We start from the raw sequence: 11,956 nt of genomic DNA on the forward strand, positions 1-11,956 counted from the left end.
CTGTGCATGAAGAACCATATTGTTTAGGATGGCTGAGACTGAAGAAGATGTCTAAAACTACAGTTTCTTTTCTGTACATCAGGTCATCAACTGAACCTGGTTTTAGAGGACAGAGATGCTGGAATGCTCCTTTGAGACATTATGGCTCTTGTATGTTCTGTGAGTAAGTGCCTCTCTGTGATAAGTTGTGTTATGTCTTCTCTGTGTCAATTAAGCAGTTATAGAAAATGTTACCATGGGTCCTGTGAGATGGGTATATTAATGTACTGTAATAAAAAAATATGTAGGATAACAAGTCTTTTCTGGCCTCTGGGGGGCATTTGTTGTTTTGGAAGAGAAAAAAAAAGGATATAGGGGAGAAAGGTTCTTAGCACCCATATAATTGCAAGGTGATATAGTGAGATACAAAACCAGTTCTTGCATTTAAGGGTCACCACCTGAGACAGAATCTAATGATATTTCTCAGTTATTAGACACGCTATATAATCACACAAAAGTAGAACAATGTAAAATATATAATTTTGAAGACTATATAAATTGATTTCAAAGCAATTTTACTGTTATAAAATGAACTAAATGACGTATATCTAAACGGCCACTTTACTTTTGAATTTAAATTGGTCTATTAGCTAACTATACAAACACTAACAAAACGTGTCTGCAGTTGCAGCTTACGTAAATAAATAAGGTTAAGTAAAAAGGTATCGTAATCAATTCTTGTTATTGTTATTCATTTTATTGTCTTTAATATTATACAAACGATACAGTAAACGGCTAAAATTCAGGCACAAGTTAAGCTTCTTATTGGGGCTATTAGAATACACTTCCGGCGGAAGTCCTCTGGTAGCGTCTTTGCGTTGCGTGGTTACTGCTGATAGTACGGTTTCGTCTGAATGAGTCCGATTTAAAAGTAAGGTTTTCTGCAGCAGAGAATGAAAGGGCTTTTGTTATATCTATAGATAGAGTATCGATTTACTGACATCAGTAGGTTACTGGATGCTTTCGAGGACCTGAAAAGTATTTAATATCTTTAGAGACTTGTTTCACTTTGATCCAGATATTAAACATGTCGACGATGCATTAATCCAATATGTTTTCTACATGAAGTGACAGTAATCAGAGCTCGGCTTACTCTGTGAGAACTCTTGCTAGTTTTGAGACATGGCTGGAGATATCGCGTCCCTTTCTGACCTGGATCAAGAGAAATACGATGCAGACGAACAAGTCAAGATAATTTGTTTAGGTGACAGTGCTGTTGGAAAATCCAAGTGAGTAAATCACAATCTCTGGCTATAGCAAAGCCATGTAATGCCATTGTTGCGAGGTTTATAGCTACAGTCAGCTTGCTTTTGCAGTGGATTTACGTGAAAGAGAATCACGGGCACTGTATAGCAGTTACTCGAATTTTTGCATTTATTATATTGCGCTTTGGAAGATGCTATTGAAGTGTAGGTTGCGCTGTAAAACGCATTCATATAGAGTCATTCCAGGACACATTGGCCATATCACAGTTCTTTACATTTATAATACTATTACTTAAACTTTTTACCACAGGAAGGAATCTTAAATCTCAATTTCTCATCGAATAACTAAGCACCATAACATGCTTCTTTCTTAACAAAGTGGGTAGTTATTCCACCTTGACTCGCGGCTCTGTGAAAACAATCGGAAAGAAGCTTCGATATTTATATGCTTGTACTTCATCAAACATTTCATTGGTGTAACTTGGATATAAATGTTATTTTGATGTAATTGATGCCACGATCTGGGCCATTTAGAGCCACAGACCTCGTTAATTTATCTTAAAGTCCGAATGATTTTTAGATTCGAATCACAAAAGAAGACAATCATTGTAAACTAGCAAAGTTTATTTTATTATTATTTTGAACAATTACAATTATTCTGTAAGCGACATTTTCTAATCTATTAGTAAATGATTTAAATTCTAAATGCGTCTAAAAGTATCTATGACCGAAATTATCCTGCTATGTTAATCTTAGTTCCAATTAACCTACCTTTGTTTGTCTTTCAGGTTAATGGAAAGATTCCTAATGGATGGCTAGTATCCTTTGATGTCTAATAACTTTCTTCACGTACCATTTATACTGTGTTTGTTGCTCTCTGATTTTTTTCTAATTGCATGATTTAGATCATTGTATGTGAGATGGCATCACAAACATAATGTAATGTTGGATTCTAAAAAGACACAGAGGTAGGATTTAATGATTTTGTATCATATACAGACATATTAGTTATGGACAGCTCCATTGAGAGTTCTCTGTTTTCTTAGCACTGGTCCTAATTACTTATGGGTATTATATAGATATTAGTAGTTTAGGTGGATAGCTGCATCAGCATGCGTAGGTTCAGGTGAAGAAGGCTCCACGGCCGAAAAGTTGTTTTCTTTCTTCTTTTTTTTCAGCATGGAATAAACCTATTACTTGTTCCTTATATAGATATTATATATATATAATATTTATATATTACATAGATATATATTATATAGATGGATAGGTAAGATATGTTCCTTTTCAAAATGTCCCACACAGTGTATTTTATTTATTTTGCCAGTTAATTAGTGAAGAGTATAAAGAGAAATGAAGTTTCTCCTCAAATCATTTTTAGAAAAACATTTTTTTATAAGTTATTGTATTGAATTTCTTTCTTAAATGATGGCTGGATTTTAAGATTTTATTGTCTTTAAGATCAGAGTGGTTGTAACAGATGAACAGATGTTACCTAAAGTCCTGTTTCATGGAGTATTTGGCAGAAACCTTCCAGTTTATTTCCGTATTTCAGTTCTTAACATCTACTTCAGCCGTCCTCAGCAACTGTCTACGTATGCGCTGACACTCTATAAATACACAACGACAATTGATGACAAAACAGTGTTAGTAGGTATGTATAAAGTTAATTTCTACTGAAATGCACAGGGTAATGTAATAATGATATTATGTAAATATATTAAATACTACCCTGGCTGTTTAAAGCCCTCTTTCTTAGATACTTAGGTGACAAAGTTTCAAGCAGGGTAGTCCCACCTTCTTGCAGCAATGACTACATTCCAGCAATGCCTGCTTGACCTCGTCAGGGTTCAGGTCTGCCTTTGACTGTGCTCTAATAAATTGCAATGAATTGCTAGATTTGGGAATGCCAAAACAGTATGAACCTGAGTTATGTTCCAATGATGTTTGATGAGATGGAAATCTTGATTCATCAGACAGAAGCATGTTAACTGGTTGAATCCAATTAATAAGGATATTTTAGCTCATTTCTTTAGGTTAAACTAAGCAAAGATGTGGCTGTTGAGCAAGTAACAAGCATGGATTACGGTTTCACATAGCTGACTCAGATCAGGCCTAGCTCTACTGATCCCGTAATGTCCTGGATGCTTCAGCAGTTTATGGGCATTTGCAAGTGACAGCAAAGATGGATTCAGATGAAGAGTTCAGGGCATAACTCTTGGCTGCCCAGATGTGACGAGGTATAGGTTTATTAGGTTTAGTTGCCAGCCATTCTCTTTCATCCTCTTGGAATATACTTAACTGAGGAGCCTTCTTATAATTCCATCCATCTATTTTCTAACTGCTTCATCCAATTCAGGGTCATGGGGTAGCCAGAGCCTATCCTAGCAAACAGCAGGCACAGTACCAGGTACCCTGGATGGGGATGCCAGTCCATGGCAGGCCACACACACAGACACATACATGCTCACACCAGGGCCAATTGTCCCAGAAGGGACTTAACCTACCATTATGTCTTTGGGCAGTGGGAGGGAACCACAGTACCTGGAGGAAACCCCTGTGAGCAGGGGGAGAACATGCAAACTCCACACAGACAGCACCCCAGGTGCAGAGTTGATTACAGGGCCCTGCTCTGTGAGGTAGCAATGCTAACCACTGCGGCACCATGCCGCCAGCTTGTAGAAATTATCAGCTTATCAGCCTCTGATTACTGTGGCATCACAGTGGCAAAATTAAGCACTAGTCTTAGTCTTCTTTCCTGTGTTCACATCTTATAACAACCTGAAAAAAGCTAACCAAAGTTGTAAGTGCTTTCAGCTGACTGTAGACCACATTAATTGCACATGTTGTAAATAAACTGCTGCAAATGCCAATTAATTGCAATGTGTAGGTGAACAGTATTGCATTAAAAACATGTTTGTTCACCTTTATGGTTTCTTTTGTTGAGCAGCTTTTTAGTCAAAACGTTTTAGAAGACAAAACAAATAAATTCATAATGTTCCAATACGTGTATATTGCACTATAGTTTAAGATAGAGATCAGTTATTTTATTTCAGTGAATACAGTGTTCTGCAGCTAACTTGACTTGGGTTATACAGTACATTATATAGGTTTTCACTTCAAGTCGAGTGTGGAACATTTGTTTCATAATTCTAACCAATGTTTTCTATACTGACATGCAAAGTGTCCTAGAGAGCTGCTTTAAATGTTAATCTTAATACTATTTGTTGTATTTTGCACATGCAAGTAAAAACGTAATCTATAATTTCTGTAGCACTGTATGATCAAAGCTTCCTAGCCTGACACAGAGTGCCGTATTATTTTTGTGAATGTTATTTGAACAATCAACAAAAAAAATTGACTGTCAATAAATTCCTAATCTTTCCTTTTTAGACTTTTGGGACACAGCAGGGCAGGAGAGATTTCAGAGCATGCACCCCTCTTATTATCATAAGGCTCATGCTTGTATCATGGTAAGCAAGAAGGCCAGGCAAACTGTAGACCTGAGAAACACCTAGTTGTTGTAATTTCAACTGTTTTCAGTTCTGACTTAGTGAGCCAATTGAAGAGGGAAAAGAAGACTTGGGGGTAAAGGTGGAAATTGAAGAGCAGTTGTATTTATTATGCACTTTTTGCTAATCATAGACATGTAGAATAAACTGGCCATGTATTCCAGTTAATGTTTTTCTTCAAACATCTGGATTGTTTTATAAATAATCTACCATCAATAACACTTGGCCTATACTTGTTTGTTTTGACTTGTGCAATTACTTTGGAAGAGATTTACAATAACCAAACAGTATAACAACAATTATATTTTTGTTGATAAAACTTAGTTAGTGGTCATTATTAGAATGAGCACACAAAGGTAGATAGAAGTTTCAGATAAACTTAAATGTTAAAATGTTATTCTAAACTGCATTCTTACCGCATATTAAGAATTTTAGTTTAACCTTTGATTGCTCATATGTATGAGGTGGGCATACAAATTGATAGGGTGTGTATGCAATGACTATGATACTTTATATACTGTACTATGTCTTTTTCTCTAGGTATTTGATGTTCAGAGAAAGATCACATATAAAAATCTTTCTAACTGGTATATGGAACTAAGGGAGTATCGCCCAGAGATTCCCTGCATAGTAGTTGCAAATAAAATAGATGGTGAGTCTTCCCCCAAAACAAAGCTTTGTATAAAGGACAAACCTAATTGCTAAGGTGTTGAAAATAACCTCATATCTGGAAATACATTAATGTGACTAGTAACTGCTCTAAGCTGAATTTTACTGTGTGAAAAAGGCTTTATGATAATTATTTTGATACACATTATTTTAGTGCAGAATGTCATTCATAAGTAGTTTTAAAGGTCTAGGCATTATTTGAATTATGATAGACAGATTTAGGTTTTACAATATTTTTAGCAATGTTCTCAATTATCTAGATTTTTCAACTTTGCCAAGCATGCCACTTGATTTAAAAGGGCAGAAGAATACTGGCATTAAATGTGAAAGATACTATGTGTAATGCTGCAAAATGCAATTTGCTGCCCCCAAACCATACATTTCATGTTTTTTAACAACTACGATTTTAATTTGGGAAAATTTGCCCCTGGCAAAGGCCCTGCATTTCCAATGCTTTATTAAAAAAATAATAGATACTATTGTGCCTTTGTACTTGTAACAAATGTTATGACGCCACAGTCCTCAATTTCCATATTACAATTAAGTGAACAAGATCTTCACTTTATAAGTTCAATTTGCATATCAGTTACAGTTTTGTCATTATTGCATACATGGTTTGTTGTAGCTGATGATAGTTTTTTGGTATTGTCAAGCTTTGCTGTTAATGTATCATTTATTTTTTTGCTGTTGGTATTTTAGCAGTGCCTTTTCAACTGCCTGCCACATTTGTTGTTAATTCACACAAACTATTTGCATAAAAGAAAGCAAATGAACTTCATGCTTATATATTTTTAAGATTATAGACACACAAATATACATAATAATTAGTATGTGTAGATTAGGAAAATGTAAAAGCCTTTTCTTGCACCTCTCCTGAACTATCTTTCTGTATTTTTATTATTCTGCGTTTTAGCTGATATGAAGGTGACCCAAAGAAATTTTAACTTTGCTAAAAAACAAGGACTGCCATTGTATTTTGTATCTGCAGCTGATGGGACTAATGTAGTAAAGGTGAGAACTCCGTTTTATTTTGTTGAACAAGGAGGTGAACTGCTAGGTGTAACTCACAATGATAAAGAGCCACGTATCTGTAGAAATGTGTTGTTTGTTTTGTGCTGTGTGGACTGTATTTCTCCATCTCATAAGAGTTTAGTTTCATAATGTTGTTTTAATGTATTTTCACTTAAAGTATTAAATGAATATATTTACACTATTTACATTTCATTAAAAGTTGTAACTGTACAACTGCATATAAAGATTTACAATAATTAGCACTAGCTAGATTTTTTAAACAGTTCTTGCATTCTGTATGTTTATGTTTTCCCACAATATTGTTACCCTTGATAAATATATTTTTTTTGCATAATGATCAGTCCTTCATATATTAGTTTTAGAATATTTTTTGAAGTGTTATTTTGTTTGGACTTTACATCAGCAATCACAATGCTACCAAATTTAGGTGACCGTCACAAAGTGTTATAGTCTTTGTCCATTGTTATCACCTTGTATTTCTTAAATTTACTATATTTCTCTATTTATTTATCACATTGATATTTTAAATATTTCTAAACATATTTTGCAAGTACTTCCTGTATACAATTTCTTATATTTTGAGTTTGAAATTCAAATATGTAATGCTACAAATATGTAAAGCTTCAATTTTCACATTTAATGGGTACAAATGATTTTAACTTACCACGGATGTCAGAACCTAAAGGGTTAGGAGCATTTTATATTGAAGTCTGTCTATTAAATTATTTCTAGACTCTTGAACGGCTTTTCTTCCTTCAAGCGCATTGGGGAGTTGCTTCTCAGTATCAGTAAGGTTCTAACTGGCCCCCATACAGTATCTCCTGTCTTCCTCCTTTTTGTTTTTGTATATGAGGCTTTCATCACTGTCCTCTTTTTCAATCTGCCCTTCTAATGCCTGGCTCCAAAAAAAGATATGGGATGGGATGTCACCAACTAATTGACTTACAGTATATGCTTATGTTTTCATAGTCTTTATTAAAGCTGCAACTGCAACGTGTTTTGGTTTTTTTTCATTCGACAGTTGTTCAGAGATGCAATTAAACTGGCAATGTCCTACAAACAAAATTCAAGCGATTTCATGGATGAAGTAATGCGAGAACTTGAGGTAAGCCTTTTCTGGCGAGATGATTACAGCATATTCTAACGCAGTTGAAACTTTGGATTTTATTTAACATAATGTGTAACATTCTCCTAAAGTATAGGAGAATACACATCAAGGTATACATTTCATTGACATTTTAAAATTAGGCTTTGATTGGTGCTTTTGTGGGCATTTCATGTTTTCAAATTGTATAAATTTGATATCAAGAAAATGAGTGGTTCAGGCTGGGAAGTCTGTTATATTAGCATACTTTGCCATATTCACAATACATTTATCCTCCACGTACTACACGAATTATCTTTCTGGAGAGTATCCATTGTTCCTTCAAAATTTTTTTTACTGGATGCACCACATCACATTTCTTTTCAATGACCTGTGGTTTCAGGAACAATTCCTTGTTTTTCCCCTGCAGAATTTTGAACTGGAAAGAAAAGATGACACTACTGATAAAGATAACGTCTCCAAGGAAGATAAATCCAAGTCAGCATGACCAGTATTGTGATGACTGCAGAATTCCAGGGTTTTACTTGAGGGATCCTTCTTCTGGTACCATTCTTGGTACCAATAGGACGGAAAAAACAGTTATAAAACAGTCCATGCTGAAAATGTTACTTTAAAGGCATACAAAGCTTTTATGGGTAGAATACTGATTTTAATGTGTGTGCACGATACATGGTTTCAAATAAGAGGTATCTTTTATGTATACAAAAACTCTATCTGTTAAATAACATTTAAATAAGGATATAATCAGCTTTGTTTTCATTTAATTGATTTAATAGTTCATAGTTGCTTCTCTACAAATTCTGTTTGTCATTCCTCGTTTGTCCGGAGGAGATTAAGTAAACAGCATAATACAGCATTGTATTTTCTGACAGATTGGATCTCCAGTAATTGTACTAGAATCGAAAACAAATGCTTGCGTTAGTTTTCATACTGTTTTGATAGAGGATCTTTATTTATCAAGAATGTACAGTGTATGAACACATCATCCTCAATTTGAATGTATTTGAATATATTTTCTTGAAGTATAATTTAATTTTTGTACTTCTTTTGTTCTTTGGTGCCTGCTAATATATTTGGCCAGTGTGCAAAGGAATAACAATCTGTTGATTAATCAAGCAGGATTCAACTTGTTTTAATTTTTACTGTAACAATAAAAACTTGCGTTCATTAAAGTCAGAAGGTGTAGACCATATGCTATAAAAAGGGAGACCTGTAGAAACTGAATTATATTTGGTTAAATATCTAGTCATTTATTGATTCATGAAACTGATTTTCAATTACAATTTCCTGTAGCCTGAACTGTGAAAAACAACAATGGTCACATTGTCCTTCTATAAATCATCTTTGAAATTGTTTTGGAAAAAAAATGGATGCCAACATCAGGGTTTTTAAAGGCCTGGATTGCAGAAATCAATGGTTTCTTTTAATTTTGACCAGGGTATACAAAACTAAATGAGGAAGATGTGCACTGTTTGAAATTATTCAACCTGTCTCGCGCTAAGTAGCGCAAAATCTACAAACGGTTGATGTTCTATAGTCTGTTTCCTAATTACTGTGAAAGCCCATGATTGTATGTACTTTTAAAGCTGTATTTTTATATTATTACTTATTCTGTATAGTATTTGTGCTAGCATGTTGTATGTCTATTGAATGCTGTATCATGGTGGCTATAAGGAACGTAGTCATTTTGGTTCTTTCAGTTTCATATATACAGTATATAGCTACATTTGTGTGCAGTAATGCTTTATTATAATCTTTGCTGATAATATGTGTTATTTGGGAATCACAGGGAATTTATTTTATATCTATTCCTCATGCCCTATTACAAAAAATAGTCATTTGTGAGCTCATTGTGCAGTAAGATTGTACTTGTACTGTACTAATTGTAATTTAATAAGGATGCAAGGTTAAATTGAATTGCCCATTCCCATGCCCATACACGGTCCTGTCATGTTCACATTGGGATTTAACTACAGATGGCTTTGTGTGTTCAGTGATTTATCTTTTTTTAAAGTCTTCATTATCAGTTTGGTTACATGTGTATAAATATGCAGTTTAAAATTGGTGGCACATTTGAAACTACCTTTCCTCCGGAAAATAGAAAGAGACTTATGAAAAGACAAATAAGCTAAATATGTTTTGCTTGAACATACTGTAACAGCTAAATTTGGAATTTATTCAATTAAACTACTTTTATGATTGATTATGTAATCCACTGTTGCTCACATGCAGTAGGTTACATCTAAACCATGATAACTTTTACTTAAATTATTCTCTTTTATGCTAATAAACATGATTAGGTTTAAAACTTAATAGCATAGTTGCGCCAGTATAATCCATTGTCCCCAGTATTTTGTGCTTTAGATAAGAGTAGTCCTGATCTAAGTTGATCACAAATAAAAATGGGGAGTATTTATTTACTAACTACAGATCTTAACATACCTTATCATGCCATGCATTCAATGCAAAAATAAGAAAGTTAAAGAACTGCACAATCTGTAATTATTTTAAATAGCCAAGGAAGTTATTTGAGAGATTACCATTCTCTAGTGTGAAGCAATATACATTAGGCAGTGAGAGCAACATCAGTTACCAAAAACAAAATGTCCCTTTTTTGTGAAGTTGCAGGGGAAGGTATTGTGTAAATAAAAACATGAACACAATTTTATGATCCTGGTATGTAACCCAAAGAAAGCATTTAGGGAGACAATAAAACTAGACCCAGGAAAGATTATAAAGTTTAATTATAAATTTATTACATAATATAACAAACATAGATCTCTGTGGTGTAAGTACTGTATCACAACAACAAGGTTAGAGGGTTTGACTTACACTCCAAATTCATTTTTTAAATATCTCTTACAAAAAGGTGAGAAGCATCTTTTGTTAAAAAGAGAAGCACTCGGTGGATAACTGTGCATGTGCCCATTCTGCAGATCTCCTCTTTTGAACAGGTGAAGCAGAATGCGGACAGAAAGGAAATGTTCATCAGACGTCATCTGTAATAAAACTACACAGGCCACCTGTACGCAGGGAGAGCATTAAACCAAACCTAATGCATTGACATATCTGTTATAGATCATGAAAAAGACAACACAATGCTGTTTGATTTAATATCCCCTAAACTTTGATGAGCATATATTAAATGTATTTTTTAAAAGTAAAAGTGAAAAAGAGGTTAGCCGATTTTTTGTAAGATTTTTTTTTACAAAAGCATTTACTTGACACTGAATGCAATGACATTTCTCTATGAAACGAGCTACCCTTTTCAAATAACTGCACTGTATTTAAACTATGTATACCTTTGTGTCTGTTCTATATAATTACACTTGGAAAATTTTGAAGAAAAGGTTAATAAGAAATATCCTATCATAAGTAATAGCAATCCTGGATGTTGTTCACTCATTTTTCCCCTTTTCTGATCTAGATTAATAGACATTAATCAAAGTTCAAATTGAACTGAAGTAGAGAAGCAGTGGTCTTGTACCTTTTTTTATCTGATATTCTTTTGCCATTTGGCTGAGTGCTTTTTTATTTTTCCTGGATCACGGTTTGTCTAACTTTGCATTTGTCTTTCAGGTGACATTTGACATTATGCTGTTTAATCCCAGACATTTATTTTTTTTTCTGGCCTTTGAATTTTTTTCTCTATATAAAATGTTTATCAAGTCTCTTGGCTTGATAATGATAATGGCAGCATAATAAAGCAGTAATCCCAATAGTATATGAAATTTAATCCCAGTTACATTTAATTAAATGTTCTTATTAAAAATACATTCCTAGCTTATTTAATGTAGATTCAGATAGGTAAAGCAGCAGTTTAGTGCTTGAAATTCTTTCTAATATATACATTTTAATAGCAGCGCTCTCTGGTTTATTGCCACTAGACTTCATAGCTCATCTGGTGTTGATGGCTGTTTATTTTTAAAGAAATGAGCTGTAATAGATAACAAATGTTGTCTCCAGTTTGGTTTAAAGTGTTTTACAGTATTATTTTTTGGCTTTAGTATTCGAGAAGCCATTTGTATTCTTACATTGTAGGTCTTAGTCTCTGACTATAGATGGGCATAATTTGTGTACTGATGGTTCTACTATGAAAAGTTATGAAAAAAATGATACAGCAGATGTTCATATAAAAATATGCTTAACATCAAGGTAAAACAACATTGTCAAAATACTGTACATACTATCATAAAGAAGAAAAGTATACAGGCAGCAGAAATTGATTGTGTTCTGTGTAGAGTACTGATATCTTTCTGTAGAGACACTGCAAGCAGTTCACATATGATGGGCTTTCAGTAACTATGTCTATCAATTCACACTAATGGTGGGCTTCCTGGGGGCAATGTCTACTCTTGTGGTATACAGTCAATAGGAATGATGTTCAATTTAGA

At 33.8% G+C, this 11,956-nt stretch overlaps 1 protein-coding gene across 2 annotated transcripts; it reads left to right on the forward strand.

The window, feature by feature from the left end:
• Nucleotides 1-844: 844 nt before the first annotated feature.
• On the forward strand, nucleotides 845-10,225 carry rabl2 (RAB, member of RAS oncogene family-like 2). Of its 2 annotated transcripts, none has more exons than XM_006633775.3 (8): nucleotides 845-1,268; nucleotides 2,033-2,062; nucleotides 2,819-2,898; nucleotides 4,638-4,717; nucleotides 5,297-5,408; nucleotides 6,339-6,436; nucleotides 7,479-7,562; nucleotides 7,972-10,225. In XM_006633775.3, the coding sequence occupies exons 1-8, from the start codon at nucleotides 1,162-1,164 to the stop codon at nucleotides 8,047-8,049; spliced, it is 669 nt and encodes a 222-aa protein (XP_006633838.2). In that variant the 5' UTR covers nucleotides 845-1,161; the 3' UTR covers nucleotides 8,050-10,225. The 2 variants fall into 2 exon arrangements, with proteins under 2 accessions (XP_006633838.2, XP_069048302.1); XM_069192201.1 differs by having other exon boundaries at nucleotides 851-910.
• Nucleotides 10,226-11,956: the final 1,731 nt, after the last annotated feature.

Source organism: Lepisosteus oculatus, chromosome 7, assembly GCF_040954835.1.
Source record: "Lepisosteus oculatus isolate fLepOcu1 chromosome 7, fLepOcu1.hap2, whole genome shotgun sequence".
NCBI classification, from domain to species: Eukaryota; Metazoa; Chordata; class Actinopteri; order Semionotiformes; family Lepisosteidae; genus Lepisosteus; species Lepisosteus oculatus.

Bases quoted from the DNA above. Each gene is read 5' to 3' on its own strand.
- rabl2 (XM_006633775.3), top strand. From the start codon at position 1,162: ATGGCTGGAGATATCGCGTCCCTTTCTGACCTGGATCAAGAGAAATAC. The intron at 2,063-2,818 runs GTATCCTTTGAT...CATCTACTTCAG, and splicing joins AGATTCCTAATGGATGGCTA to CCGTCCTCAGCAACTGTCTA. The intron at 4,718-5,296 runs GTAAGCAAGAAG...CTTTTTCTCTAG, and splicing joins AGGCTCATGCTTGTATCATG to GTATTTGATGTTCAGAGAAA.